We start from the raw sequence: 12,261 nt of genomic DNA, 5'->3' as shown, positions 1-12,261 counted from the left end.
ATACTAAAACGGATGATAAGTTTCTTTTATTTTATTTTATTTATTTTATTTTTTTTTAATACCAGGAGGTTCGGGGTTAAAATCCGTAATCTCTCCAGGCCCGAAACCATAACTTGTAATATTAGTTTCGTCCAAACGACACTCGAACCGGCGACCTCTAAGATTCGCCTAAGATCTTTACCAGTTGAGCTAACGATACTCGAACTAGATAAGTTTTTTTTTTAAATTAACACAAAAATATAATTTGATGCGTTGGAAATTTAATTAAAATTTACGATAATATCAGTTAGTATATAATTTGATCCTTCAAGTGTAAATGATAAATAAGCGGTTATATCTAATTCTACTAAATCAGAAGTCACTTTTGCAATAACTGACTCATTCTATGATTGACACATCAGCTTACAACACTTTTTTTACTTTTTCTTTCTAATGGAAAGATTTTGTTTAAAATTAAAGGAAAAAAAAAAACCCTTGTCATTAACGATCTCCACATAATCTTTTTTTCTTCAGTTTTTTTTTTCTCTATTAGAGATTCTCTTTTGCAACTATTTCCTTTTTTTACTCCCACACATTCCACGATCTCTGTTTTTTTCTCTTCTTCGCCTAGAAGCTAATTATTTTCAAAATCCTTGCCGGAAAATTTCTTTCTTTATTCTTCATCTACCTATGTTTTTTTTTCAAAAAATATTTTTGACGCATCCAAGTTTTGCTTTGATTACAATCTTGTAGTGTTGTTCTTCTCTCTGATTACAAAGTATTTTTTGGGGAAGCAGATAAAAAGTTATTTGCTATTTTACTTTCTATCATTTTTTCCTTGCTTGAATTTTTCTGTAACTCAAACTTATTTCTCTATTTTTGTCAACAATCTTATTTTTCAGTTTATCATTCCGAGAACTTTGGATTATACATGTGGAGGAAGCAGGCCCGATTATAGAAGTGTGCAACTGGAGCACTAGAACAAGGTCCATTTTAAATTTGACATTTTTCTTTAGTATTTAAGGCCCAATTTTTATAAAAAAAAACTTTTTAAAAAGGGCCCAAATTTTGTGAATGATATTATATACATCACTTTTTTGTTTCTAAAATTATTGAGCACCGGACCAATATTTTAATCGAGCCGGACCTGGAAGGAAGATTAGTATCGCATGCTTATAGCTCACACATAGATAACATACTTTTTCCCGTGCTCTCGGGTGCCATACTAGTAATATTTTAAAAGAAAAGAACGATGATACTGTAAAATGAATGAGAGATAAACAAACGAATCAATACAAAACAAAACCAAAAAGTAAATGAATAGAGAGCCATGAAACAGATCTGGCCATTATATCCTACCCTACTAATGTTGAAATAAACCACATGTTGTATTTGTATGGTTGAGTCACACCTACTAAAGAGACGTAGAAGGGGGTCCCCAATCTACATTTCTTTGGACGTTTTCGAAACGAACATTTATTTATTTTGTTATGAGCATTTATTTCCTTTATGATCACATTTCTATGCTTCTAACGAACGTGAAATCATACTACCTACACCAAATTTTGATGGCATGAGTTAAGAATCTACGGGCTGCTAGAGGTTTTAATATTCAATTTCTGACCACTACAGCAAAAGAAAGATTACTCCATTTATATAAAAATCCAAAAGCTACATTAATGTGTTACATCTAATTTATCAAATGAATATTATATTTTCGTAACTACTCGAATATAATATTAAAAATAGATGTAACACATTAAAAATAGTGTGGTGTAGAAACAAAAACACGAATCCTGTAATACTTATAAGATGATATGTGTAAAACAAAATAAAAATTACATTTTTCTTTATACTAATTATTTGAAATTTGGTTGCAATTTGGTTAAAATTAAATCTCATTACTCTTTAGTTTTCTCTCTTCGTCTCCTTTTTATATATGTTGAAGAGTTAATACTTGATACTGCATTATTACATGAAAATTAGAAACTAAGTCTATTGGTTAGTTGGATGAAGAGTAATAACTAAATCTCTTAATTAGCTGGGTGATAATGACAATTCAAAAGTATCTTAGCACTTACAGCTCGATTGGATTTTAGTATATACTAACAAGTCAACTCTTAGGCCGGTGATATACTACATTTTGCTCGAACGTATAGTTCCACTTCAATTTCTTTTAGAAAAACTGATAACGAAACCGATGCACGATTTTGATATACTAGTATTTATTATTAGAATCAGTATGTAAGTTGTACATATAATATTAGATCATGAAAGTTATGTTGATTAATAGTGGCTTGGCACAATAGTTCAAACCCCAATTATTTCTAGTTCCATACAAATATATAGTGTATATCTAAACAAAACATGATATTAGGTTTTTAAAAATAAACTTTCTTCACTTTCAGAATGTCTTATAATCACAACAACTCTTCTAAACATATTTCAGAAATTTACATTAGACGTAATGAAAAACATTACTATTAGTCTATTCGGGCATGACTAATAAGTCAGATGAACAAAAAGAATAATAGAATATCTGGATGATTGTTATAGGATATATGTTAATATTCCAAATCATGTATTTAGTTAGATACGATATTATCTAGTTAGGCAAGTCCTTGTGTATATATATCTTCTACCTATGATGAATATAGACACGATTCTACCTTGACATATTTCATGGTATCAGAGCTAGCTCTCTTGACCTAATTTTTTTCTAAACCTAAAGCCGCCGCCGCCGTCTCTTGATCGCCGCCGCCGCTCGACCATGTCAAACACTGACACCGCCGCCGCCTCCGGTGCCCTCACCGTCGCCGCCGCTGCTACATCTTCTCCTTACTATCTTCATCCCTCTGACAACCCTGGTGCTCTTATTTCTTCTGTCGTGTTGAAGGAAGATAACTACTCCGAATGGGCAACCGAGTTGAAGAATTCTCTTCAAGCCAAAAAGAAACTTGGTTTCATTGATGGATCCACTCCGAAGCCATCTAACGATCCTGATTTGAGTTTATGGCTTGCTGCAAATTCAATGATAATTGGTTGGATCCGTACTTCTATTGATCCCAAGATTCGTTCCACTGTCTCGTTCATCTCGGAAGCTTCAACTCTCTGGGAAAGCCTTCGTTCTCGTTTCTCTGTTAGTAACAGAGTGCGCAAGCAAGTTCTCAAGGACGAGATTGCTGGGTGCAAACAGAACGGCCAACCCGTCCTTGAATATTATGGTCGTTTGTCGAAGCTGTGGGAAGAGCTGCAACACTACCAGACTGGTCGTGCATGTACGTGTGCAGCAGCCCCTGATATTGCCAAAGAACGTGAAGACGATCGCGTTCATCAATTTCTCTTTGGTCTTGATATTCCACGTTTCAGCCATATTCGTTCCACCATCACAGGAGAAGACCCGTTGCCATCCCTTCCTCAAGTCTATTCACGAGTCATTAGAGAAGAACAAAATCTCAATGTTTCTCACATCACAGAAACTACAAAAACAGAAGCAATTGGTTTCACAGTAAAAACAAACCCTCCACCACAAGCTGCTGCAGTCTCTGGTCCGCGATTTCGCGACCGTTCTACCCTCTCTTGCACCCATTGCCGTCGTCAAGGTCACGATGTCTCTGAATGTTTCCAACTACACGGTTTTCCTGAGTGGTATCTCGAACAAAAAGGTGGCAGTAATCCACCGCCTCGTCCTGTCCAGCGTGGTGGACGTCCGATGAAAGGAGGTAGTCGTGGTTGTGGACGTGCTCACAACGCCCGAGTGGATGCCCCATCTGACAATGCCGCTAATCAGATCACTCAACTGATCAATCTCCTTCAATCTCAGTCCTCCAACATCTCTTCGGAAAAATTGTCTGGTAAAACTCATTTATCCGATGTTGTTTTAGATACCGGAGCCTCACACCACATGACTGGTGACTTGTCTATTTTGGTCGATGTTGTTGATATTATACCCTCACCAGTCACCAAACCCGATGGGAAGCCATCTCGAGCTACCAAATGTGGCTCTCTTCCGTTGAGTTCTGCATATGTGTTAACTAATGTCTTGTTTGTGCCTGACTTTAATTGCACTTTGATCTCAGTCTCAAAGCTTCTCAAGCAAACGGGCTCAATTGGTATATTTACTGACACATTGTGTTTCTTACAGGACCGTTTTTCGAGGACTTTGATTGGAGCAGGTGAAGAGCGTGAGGGGGTGTACTATTTTACGGGAGTCTTGGCAGCACGTTCCCACAAAGCAACTGCGTCTAGTCTTTCTTCTGCTGAGCTGTGGCATCGTCGACTTGGTCATCCTTCCGCTGGTGTTTTAGTTTCTTTATCAGAATGTGTTACATCTTCTCCTGAGCTTGGCAATCTCAAAAGTTGTGACATTTGTTTTCGTTCTAAACAAACAAGAGATGTTTTTATTGACAGTAATAATAAAGCTTCAGATTGTTTTGATTTAGTTCATTGCGATGTTTGGGGTCCATATCGCGCTCCTTCGACAAGCGGTGCTTCTTACTTTCTTACTCTTGTTGACGATCACTCTCGGGCTGTCTGGACATATCTCATGTCTGCAAAATCCGAAGTCCCTCAACTCATACAAAATTTTTGTGCCATGTCTACACGACAATTTGGCAAACCGGTGAAATCATTTCGTACCGACAATGGCACCGAGTTTATGTGCCTTAGTTCTTATTTCCAAGAACAAGGTATCTTACATCAGACCTCTTGCGTTGACACCCCGCAACAAAATGGACGTGTGGAAAGGAAACACCGTCATATTCTTAACGTCGCACGTGCTTGTCTCTTTCAAAGCAACTTGCCGGTGAAATTTTGGGGAGAAAGCATACTTGCTGCAACACATTTGATAAATCGAACACCATCTTCTGTGTTGAAGAACAAGACTCCGTATGAAGTTTTGTTTGGTAAGCGTCCATCATATGACATGATTAAAACCTTTGGATGTTTGTGCTATGCTCATTATCGTTCTCGGGATAAAGATAAGTTTGGCCCCCGTAGTCGAAAGTGCGTTTTTGTTGGGTATCCCTATGGGAAGAAGGGATGGAGATTGTTTGATCTTGACACTGGAAAGTTCTTTGTTAGTCGTGATGTTCGTTTCCAAGAGGATGTCTTCCCTGACTTGGCCACCAAATCCTCTCCGTCGCTACCACACCAACAAGTTACGGTCGTGGATGATGACTGGGAACAAGTGCCTTCCCCATCTTCGATGGTAGTATCTCCTCCTTTTCCCTTGTCGGAGGTTGCTTCTACGCCACAGGAGGCTGGTGTCGATCGACACGCAGCATCGCAGGAAGCTGTGGTTCCATCCACACCACAGTCTCCGGTCTCCCCCCCGTCGGCTCCTGTGTTGCCTGTTCCAGGTGACGAGTCTCCTCCTACTCCGGGCCTACCAGAATTACTTGGTAAAGGTCATCGCATCAAGACTCCATCTGTTCTACTTAAAGACTATGTTGTTTCTCATGTACACTCTTCTTCTCACGCTCTCGCATCTGGTCTCTCCGATTCAATGTCTTCGACTACGGCCTCTGGTACGATTCTTTACCCCATTACTAAGTTTCTCTCTAACGCGGGTTTTTCCGCCAACCATATTGCTTTCATGGCTGCGGTCTTAGACAGCAATGAGCCTAAACATTTTAAAGATGCTGCTAAGATCAAGGAGTGGTGTGATGCAATGAAGAAAGAAATAGATGCTCTAGAAGCTAATCACACTTGGGATATTACCGACTTACCTCCTGGAAAGAAAGCTATAAATAGCAAGTGGATTTACAAATTAAAGTTTCGTGCCGATGGTTCACTTGAACGTCACAAGGCTCGTCTTGTTGCCATGGGCAATAATCAGAAAGAGGGTGTGGATTTCAAAGAAACATTTGCTCCGGTGGCAAAGATGACAACTGTACGTTCTCTTCTCGGAGTTGCCGCGGCCAAAGAATGGGAAGTACACCAAATGGATGTCCATAACGCTTTCCTTCATGGTGATCTTGACGAAGAAGTCTACATGAAACTCCCCCCGGGTTTTAAATCTTCTGATCCATCGAAAGTGTGCCGATTGCGCAAGTCCTTGTATGGTCTTAAGCAAGCACCACGGTGCTGGTTCTCCAAGCTCTCGACTGCTCTTCGTGAATTCGGCTTTAAACAAAGCTATCAAGACTACTCCTTGTTCACCTTAAACCGTGGCACCACAGTTATTCATATGCTAGTCTATGTTGATGATTTTGTAATCGCAGGCAACAACTTAGACGCCATCAACCATTTTAAAGAACAACTCAGCAAGTGCTTCCATATGAAAGACCTCGGTAAATTAAAGTACTTTCTCGGTATCGAAGTCTCTCGTGGGAAAGATGGTTTCTGCTTGTCTCAACGCAAGTATACTCTTGATATCATCAATGAGGCTGGTTTGTTGGGGACCAAACCAGCTCCGACTCCTATGGAACTAAACCATAAACTTGCTTCGGTGACAAGTCCTATGTATGAAGATCCGGAGCAGTATCGCCGTTTGGTTGGTCGTTTTATTTACTTGACTATTACACGTCCGGACCTGAGCTATCCCGTCCACATTCTCTCCCAATTTATGGCGACTCCGCTTGTAGCTCATTGGGAAGCCGCACTTCGACTTGTTCGCTATCTCAAAGGCTCTCCTGATCAAGGTATTCTACTTCGCTCTGACAATCCTTTAACACTCACTGCCTACTGCGACTCGGACCTCTCTGCATGCCCGCGAACTCGTCGCTCATTGTCTGCCTATGTTGTCTTTCTCGGTGCCTCTCCTATCTCTTGGAAGACAAAGAAACAAGAAACTGTGTCCAGCTCCTCCGCTGAAGCAGAATACCGAGCTATGGCTTACACTCTTAAGGAAATCAAATGGTTAAAGGGACTCATGGAAGACCTTGGTGTTGCTCAGTCTACTCCCATACCTTTGTACTGCGACAGTCAGGCCGCCATACACATCGCTGCAAATCCTGTTTTCCATGAGCGCACAAAGCACATCGAACGTGATTGTCATCAAGTTCGAGATGCTGTTCAAGATAAGCTAATTACTACTGTCCACATTACTACTCATGATCAAGTCGCTGATCTCTTAACAAAGGCCTTGCCAGCTCCACAATTTCAGAAACTGTTGTCCACATTGGGTGTCTCTAATTTCGTCGCACCAACGTGAGGGGGGGTATAGGATATATGTTAATATTCCAAATCATGTATTTAGTTAGATACGATATTATCTAGTTAGGCAAGTCCTTGTGTATATATATCTTCTACCTATGATGAATATAGACACGATTCTACCTTGACATATTTCAATTGTTATCGAAAATAATTGAACTAGATAAAATTTTCGTAATATAATTCTAACATGCTGAAAAACTATTTTAGTGGATTAATAATGTTTTACTTTTTGTAATTATAGTTTAACACCTTGGTTGTATTTGTAGTGGAATCACTTTTCAAAACTTGATGAAGATTATGCAGGTTATGAAGTGGCGTCCAAAGTTTCTAAATTTTCTTTTGTCCTATGCAAAACAAAAAAGTTGGGCTTTTTTGTTACTGTAAAAAAAAAATTCTCCTAAAAATAGTGTTTAACAATGTAAGATCCTAAACGATGGTTTCTCTTGTTTATGCTTAGGACCAGCCACGTAACTCCGCCATTGATGACATGCTCATCCACAGTTCCATAGAACCTTGAAAGTCCCTAATCCTTGAGTCACATCCTGAAGGCTTTCCTTAGCCTATCCAACCCGGAGTAATCTCCATGACCATTGAGGAAATTAGTCTCGTCTACTCTCTAAAGCTTTAACGATACTCGCCAACGAATTCTCCAAACCAAAACCAATCAAATTTCACAAACTCCAAAATTTTGCTCAAAACAATATGCACACATATGTACTAGATTAGATTTAAATGAGTTCATTTTAAAGTGTATTTAAGTTTTTTTTTTTGTCATCGTAAATTTTATTAAAAATTGATAAAACTTCATACACAAACGAAAAAAAATCCTTAAAAACTATATAGATAAAAATGTTTTTTTTTTTTTTTTGACAAACCCTATCGGCTGATCCGGTCAGCCCCGGTAGAAACGCTCCGAAATGCTTCAGAGAGGACTTCTTCCAGAAGGGCCACCACAATGTCTGTCCCGAGTTTGGAATGATTTCCGACTAATGTCAGGGAGTAGTCAGACCGCCTGTATTTCTGACTACCATGTAAACTAATTGGGTTAAAGCCCAACTGACAGACTTCCCAAACAAATATGTTTTTTGTTTCCAGGGATAAAAATGTTAAAATTTCCGGAGACAACAACCCTAATAATCTTTTCAAAATTTTATTTAAGTATTCATCTAAATTATATTAGGATAATAAAAAATAGATCAATTAAATGCTTAGGAGAAAATAATACATATTGATCGGCGTCAGACTGTATATATTTGTTAAATTGTTATATTGGGTGATGATAAGCGTTAAGTTAAAATAACATTAACTAAAGACTATTCCTTCGGACCGAAGCGACAATTATTTTTTCCACAAGCATTTACCTATAAAATCTTTCTATTTATATTTGTCTGCGTATGACTGAGAGTAAGAAAATATTGAAGGTCAGAAGAATGAGTGAGAAAAAGAGGAAGCAACATTTTGTACTAGTACATGGTTCGTGCCATGGCGCATGGTGCTGGTACAAGGTTAAGCCGCTGCTAGAGGCGTTGGGCCATCGCGTAACCGCTGTGGACTTAGCTGCTTCTGGTATAGACACAACCAGGTCGATCACTGACATCCCTACATGCGAACAATACTCGGAGCCATTGTCGAAGCTGCTAACCTCATTGCCAAATGATGAGAAGGTTGTGCTCGTTGGTCATAGCTCTGGTGGCTTGAACTTAGCCATAGCCATGGAAAAGTTTCCCGACAAAATCTCTGTCGCTGTATTCTTGACTGCTTTCATGCCCGACACCGAACACTCACCATCCTTCGTCTTGGACAAGGTACCTCCTTTTTTCTTTTGGTAATTTACTCTTGATGAAAAAAAAAATTACTCTTGATGATATGTATATAGACCATCATAAATATGAATTTATCTACAAAGTCTTCTTTAGTTTTAAATAGGTCTAGGCCTCATGCTGACTAGAAGTTGAACGGTAAAAAAACTTGTAGTAGTGTCCAAGTTGGACAAGTCCAAGAATTTAATCTTTGTATACAAACCAAGAAAAGTTAATCTAACAGGAATAATGAAGATTGCTTCTAAGATATCAAAAATATATAGAAAATTTTTATGGTCATGTTTGGCAAATTTTATTTTTATAAGCGACTTTAAAGTGGTAATCATGGCATATAAATTAGTACTTTATGGCCATTGTTATTGCATATTGTTAAAAAGATATTAATTAGCATGATTAAGTACCTACCAACCAGCTAATACTTTCATTCCTGATATTAATGACTTAGCGCATGAAAGATTTCGTTTCTGAGTTTTTATGTTTCCTTCTTTTTGGAATCTACTTTATTATTTTTTGTGGCCTATATGAGATAACTATAGATCATGTATTGACAATACACAATGTACACGTGGGGTCTAAATTAAATTTTTTTTTTTTTTTTGACATCTTGGGGTCTAAATTAAATTTTATGATGATTTAAGTGTATAACCAAATCTGGTAAATAAATTAAGAATATATCACCTTAATTTTGAAAACAAAATACATAACCATCATACATTGTAAAATGACAAAACTACCCATATGTGTAGTACACGTCTGATAGGTGCTGGAAAAGGGGAATATTCATTTTGTTATTTAATTTTTTTTTTTTTGAACTTTGAACAAAAAAACGTTTACCCCTTCATATTTGTTTTCAGAAAAGTTCTTAAAAATAAATTAATTAAAATTGTCAGTTCTATTAGAAAAAGTTTAGATTTTTTTTCTGATTATATCATAGGTTGAATTTTTCAAAACAGACATAAACATTTTACGTGGTAAATAGTCTTTGTAACAAAAAAACATATGTTATACTATATAGGATCACACAAAATATATGTTGTACTATACTATTTTTTTAAAATTATATTTAAATCAACTTAAACTTAAAAATACTAAACCCTAAATCCAATCGTCTAAACCCAAACCCAAAACATATTTTTTAAAATTGATGATATCAATAAATTTTAAAATTGAAAATAATAAATTTATTTAGAAAATAGAATAGAACATTGTAGTGTTCTATTTAGTACGAAGGTCATGGAGCGGGCCGAGACAATGGGTTAATTCGTCTACCAAATCAAATCGTTTTAATGGTAGCTCCGCAATGGTTGTGACTTCTACATCTACACAAAGTGGCAATCGGATAAGATTTTACAACATCGGAATCGGACGCAACATCGGAATAGGACGATCGAACATTTACCGATGATTACATCATCATCTCCTTAAGGAGGAGGACTTATAGACTATTATGTTGGTGTCGTTGTTGACTGTTTTTGGGCGATGACGGAGAGAGATATGGCGTCGTGAAATAAGTTGCAGGAAAAGAAAAAAAATAAGAATAGGAAGAGAAAGAGATGATAGTTTGAGGTTAAAGACATGGTGTTACGTGGTGTATCACAACAAGGGTAAATATGTATATATTACACAATGTATGCCAAATATCATAACCCAATTTTTTTATGGTTATTTGTTGAATTATTAAATTTTTGATGGTTATAGGCTCAAATTTTCCTAAATTTTAGTAGTTTTTTGAACATATATCATTTTCATGGTTGTTAAAGTTTTACCACCGTACGGTTCCTTATTTTCTTGGATATTTAATTGTATTAAACTTGAAAAACAAATCTGTGTTTAATTTTTTTATTTTATTTACTTAATTGTGTAAAAGTTTGGAAGCAACATGCCACCAGAAGCATGGATGGGCACGGAATTCGAACCATACGGTTCAGATAATTCTGGACTGAGTATGTTCTTTAGCCATGAGTTCATGAAGGTCGGTCTCTACCAGCTTTCTCCAGTTGAGGTAATTTTTTTTCCACCAAAGTTGTATTTACTTTATCCACATACTTTTTGTTTTGTTTAACATACATTCTTATACTTATATGTCTCTTAAAAAACCGAAAATGAAACAGAAGTTCTTTTGAGATCATTGAATTACTTGATGAAATTGGGGACAATGAATAAATTGGTGACTCAATCAATCATTTTTTAATGTTCTATTATTTATAAAAATTGTATAATACAAAGTATGCTCATTTAAAATAGGCATTTTTTACATGCATACTTAATATATCGTTTTCCACTTTTCGTGGTCTACAAAATTATTGAAAGCAATAATATGTCTTCAAATCAATATGATCTTATATGAAGACTATTTCATTATTAGATTTCTAATTTTTCTATTTAAAAAAAAACTTTTAAAATTTAAAACCAAAAGTTTTCATTTTTTGGAATAGTTCAAACAACAATTTAAACGTACTAAAATAAATGGAAAATTAATATAAAGGATAGTGGATCAATGGTCAATAGCATATATATTTTTCTGGCCGACCGAACTATTGCCTACCGAATGTGACATATGTTGTTACATTGATTTAGGATCTTGAACTGGGATTACTTTTAAAGAGGCCAGGATCGTTATTTATTAACGATTTATCGAAGATGAAGAACTTCTCAGATGAAGGATATGGATCTGTTCATCGAGCTTTCATAGTGTGCAAAGAGGACAAAGCAATTCCAGAAGAACACCAAAGATGGATGATTGATAATTTTCCGGTGAATTTAGTGATTGAAATGGAAGAGACAGATCATATGCCAATGTTCTGCAAGCCTCAGCAACTCTGCGATCACTTCCTGGAAATCGCTGAAAATTTTGTTTAATCAATCTTCTTGAAAATGTATTGGATTTGATATAATAAGGGTTTGTTGCAAATGAATAGTAACGAATGTTTTTAAATTTCCAGTCTATGTTACAAGAATTCTGTATAAGACTTTGTAATAACTCTTTTGAATTTAATAAAATTTGTTTCGCTGAAAACAAAAGGAAAAAAAAAAAAAATTCCAGTCTTTGTTACTTTTTATGATATAATTCACTATACAAGTGAAAAGTATTTCTTCTTTTTCTTTTCTATTTCTGTGTGCACACAACAGAGAAGTAATTTATGTTTTATTAATCTTCTATTTTCGCGCATGGTTCGAGATAATTATCTAGTCAGATATGTTATGTCACCTTTAACACAAAAAAAAAGAAGAAGAAGAGATACGTTATGTCGGTGAACATGGCTTCAACTCGTGAGTCATGAGTAAATAAATGAATCATAAT

At 36.4% G+C, this 12,261-nt stretch overlaps 1 protein-coding gene across 1 annotated transcript; it reads left to right on the top strand.

Annotated features, from left to right (window-relative positions):
- The first annotated feature begins 8,477 nt into the window (after nt 1-8,477).
- On the top strand, nt 8,478-11,997 carry LOC9316584 (methylesterase 1). The gene is made up of 3 exons (XM_002880471.2): nt 8,478-8,945; nt 10,828-10,962; nt 11,538-11,997. Exons 1-3 carry the CDS (start codon nt 8,535-8,537, stop codon nt 11,817-11,819), a joined length of 828 nt encoding a protein of 275 aa, XP_002880517.2. The 5' UTR covers nt 8,478-8,534; the 3' UTR covers nt 11,820-11,997.
- Nucleotides 11,998-12,261: the final 264 nt, after the last annotated feature.

Source organism: Arabidopsis lyrata (assembly GCF_000004255.2).
Source record: "Arabidopsis lyrata subsp. lyrata unplaced genomic scaffold ARALYscaffold_4, whole genome shotgun sequence".
Classification (NCBI taxonomy): domain Eukaryota; kingdom Viridiplantae; phylum Streptophyta; class Magnoliopsida; order Brassicales; family Brassicaceae; genus Arabidopsis; species Arabidopsis lyrata.
The sequence above is the reverse complement of the archived record's forward strand: the minus strand, read 5'-3'. Positions and strand labels throughout refer to the sequence as shown.

Coding starts and splice junctions, on each gene's coding strand:
- LOC9316584 (XM_002880471.2), top strand. CDS start 8,535: ATGACTGAGAGTAAGAAAATATTGAAGGTCAGAAGAATGAGTGAGAAA. Junction 8,946..10,827: donor CATCCTTCGTCTTGGACAAG/GTACCTCCTTTT, acceptor ATTGTGTAAAAG/TTTGGAAGCAACATGCCACC. Junction 10,963..11,537: donor ACCAGCTTTCTCCAGTTGAG/GTAATTTTTTTT, acceptor ACATTGATTTAG/GATCTTGAACTGGGATTACT.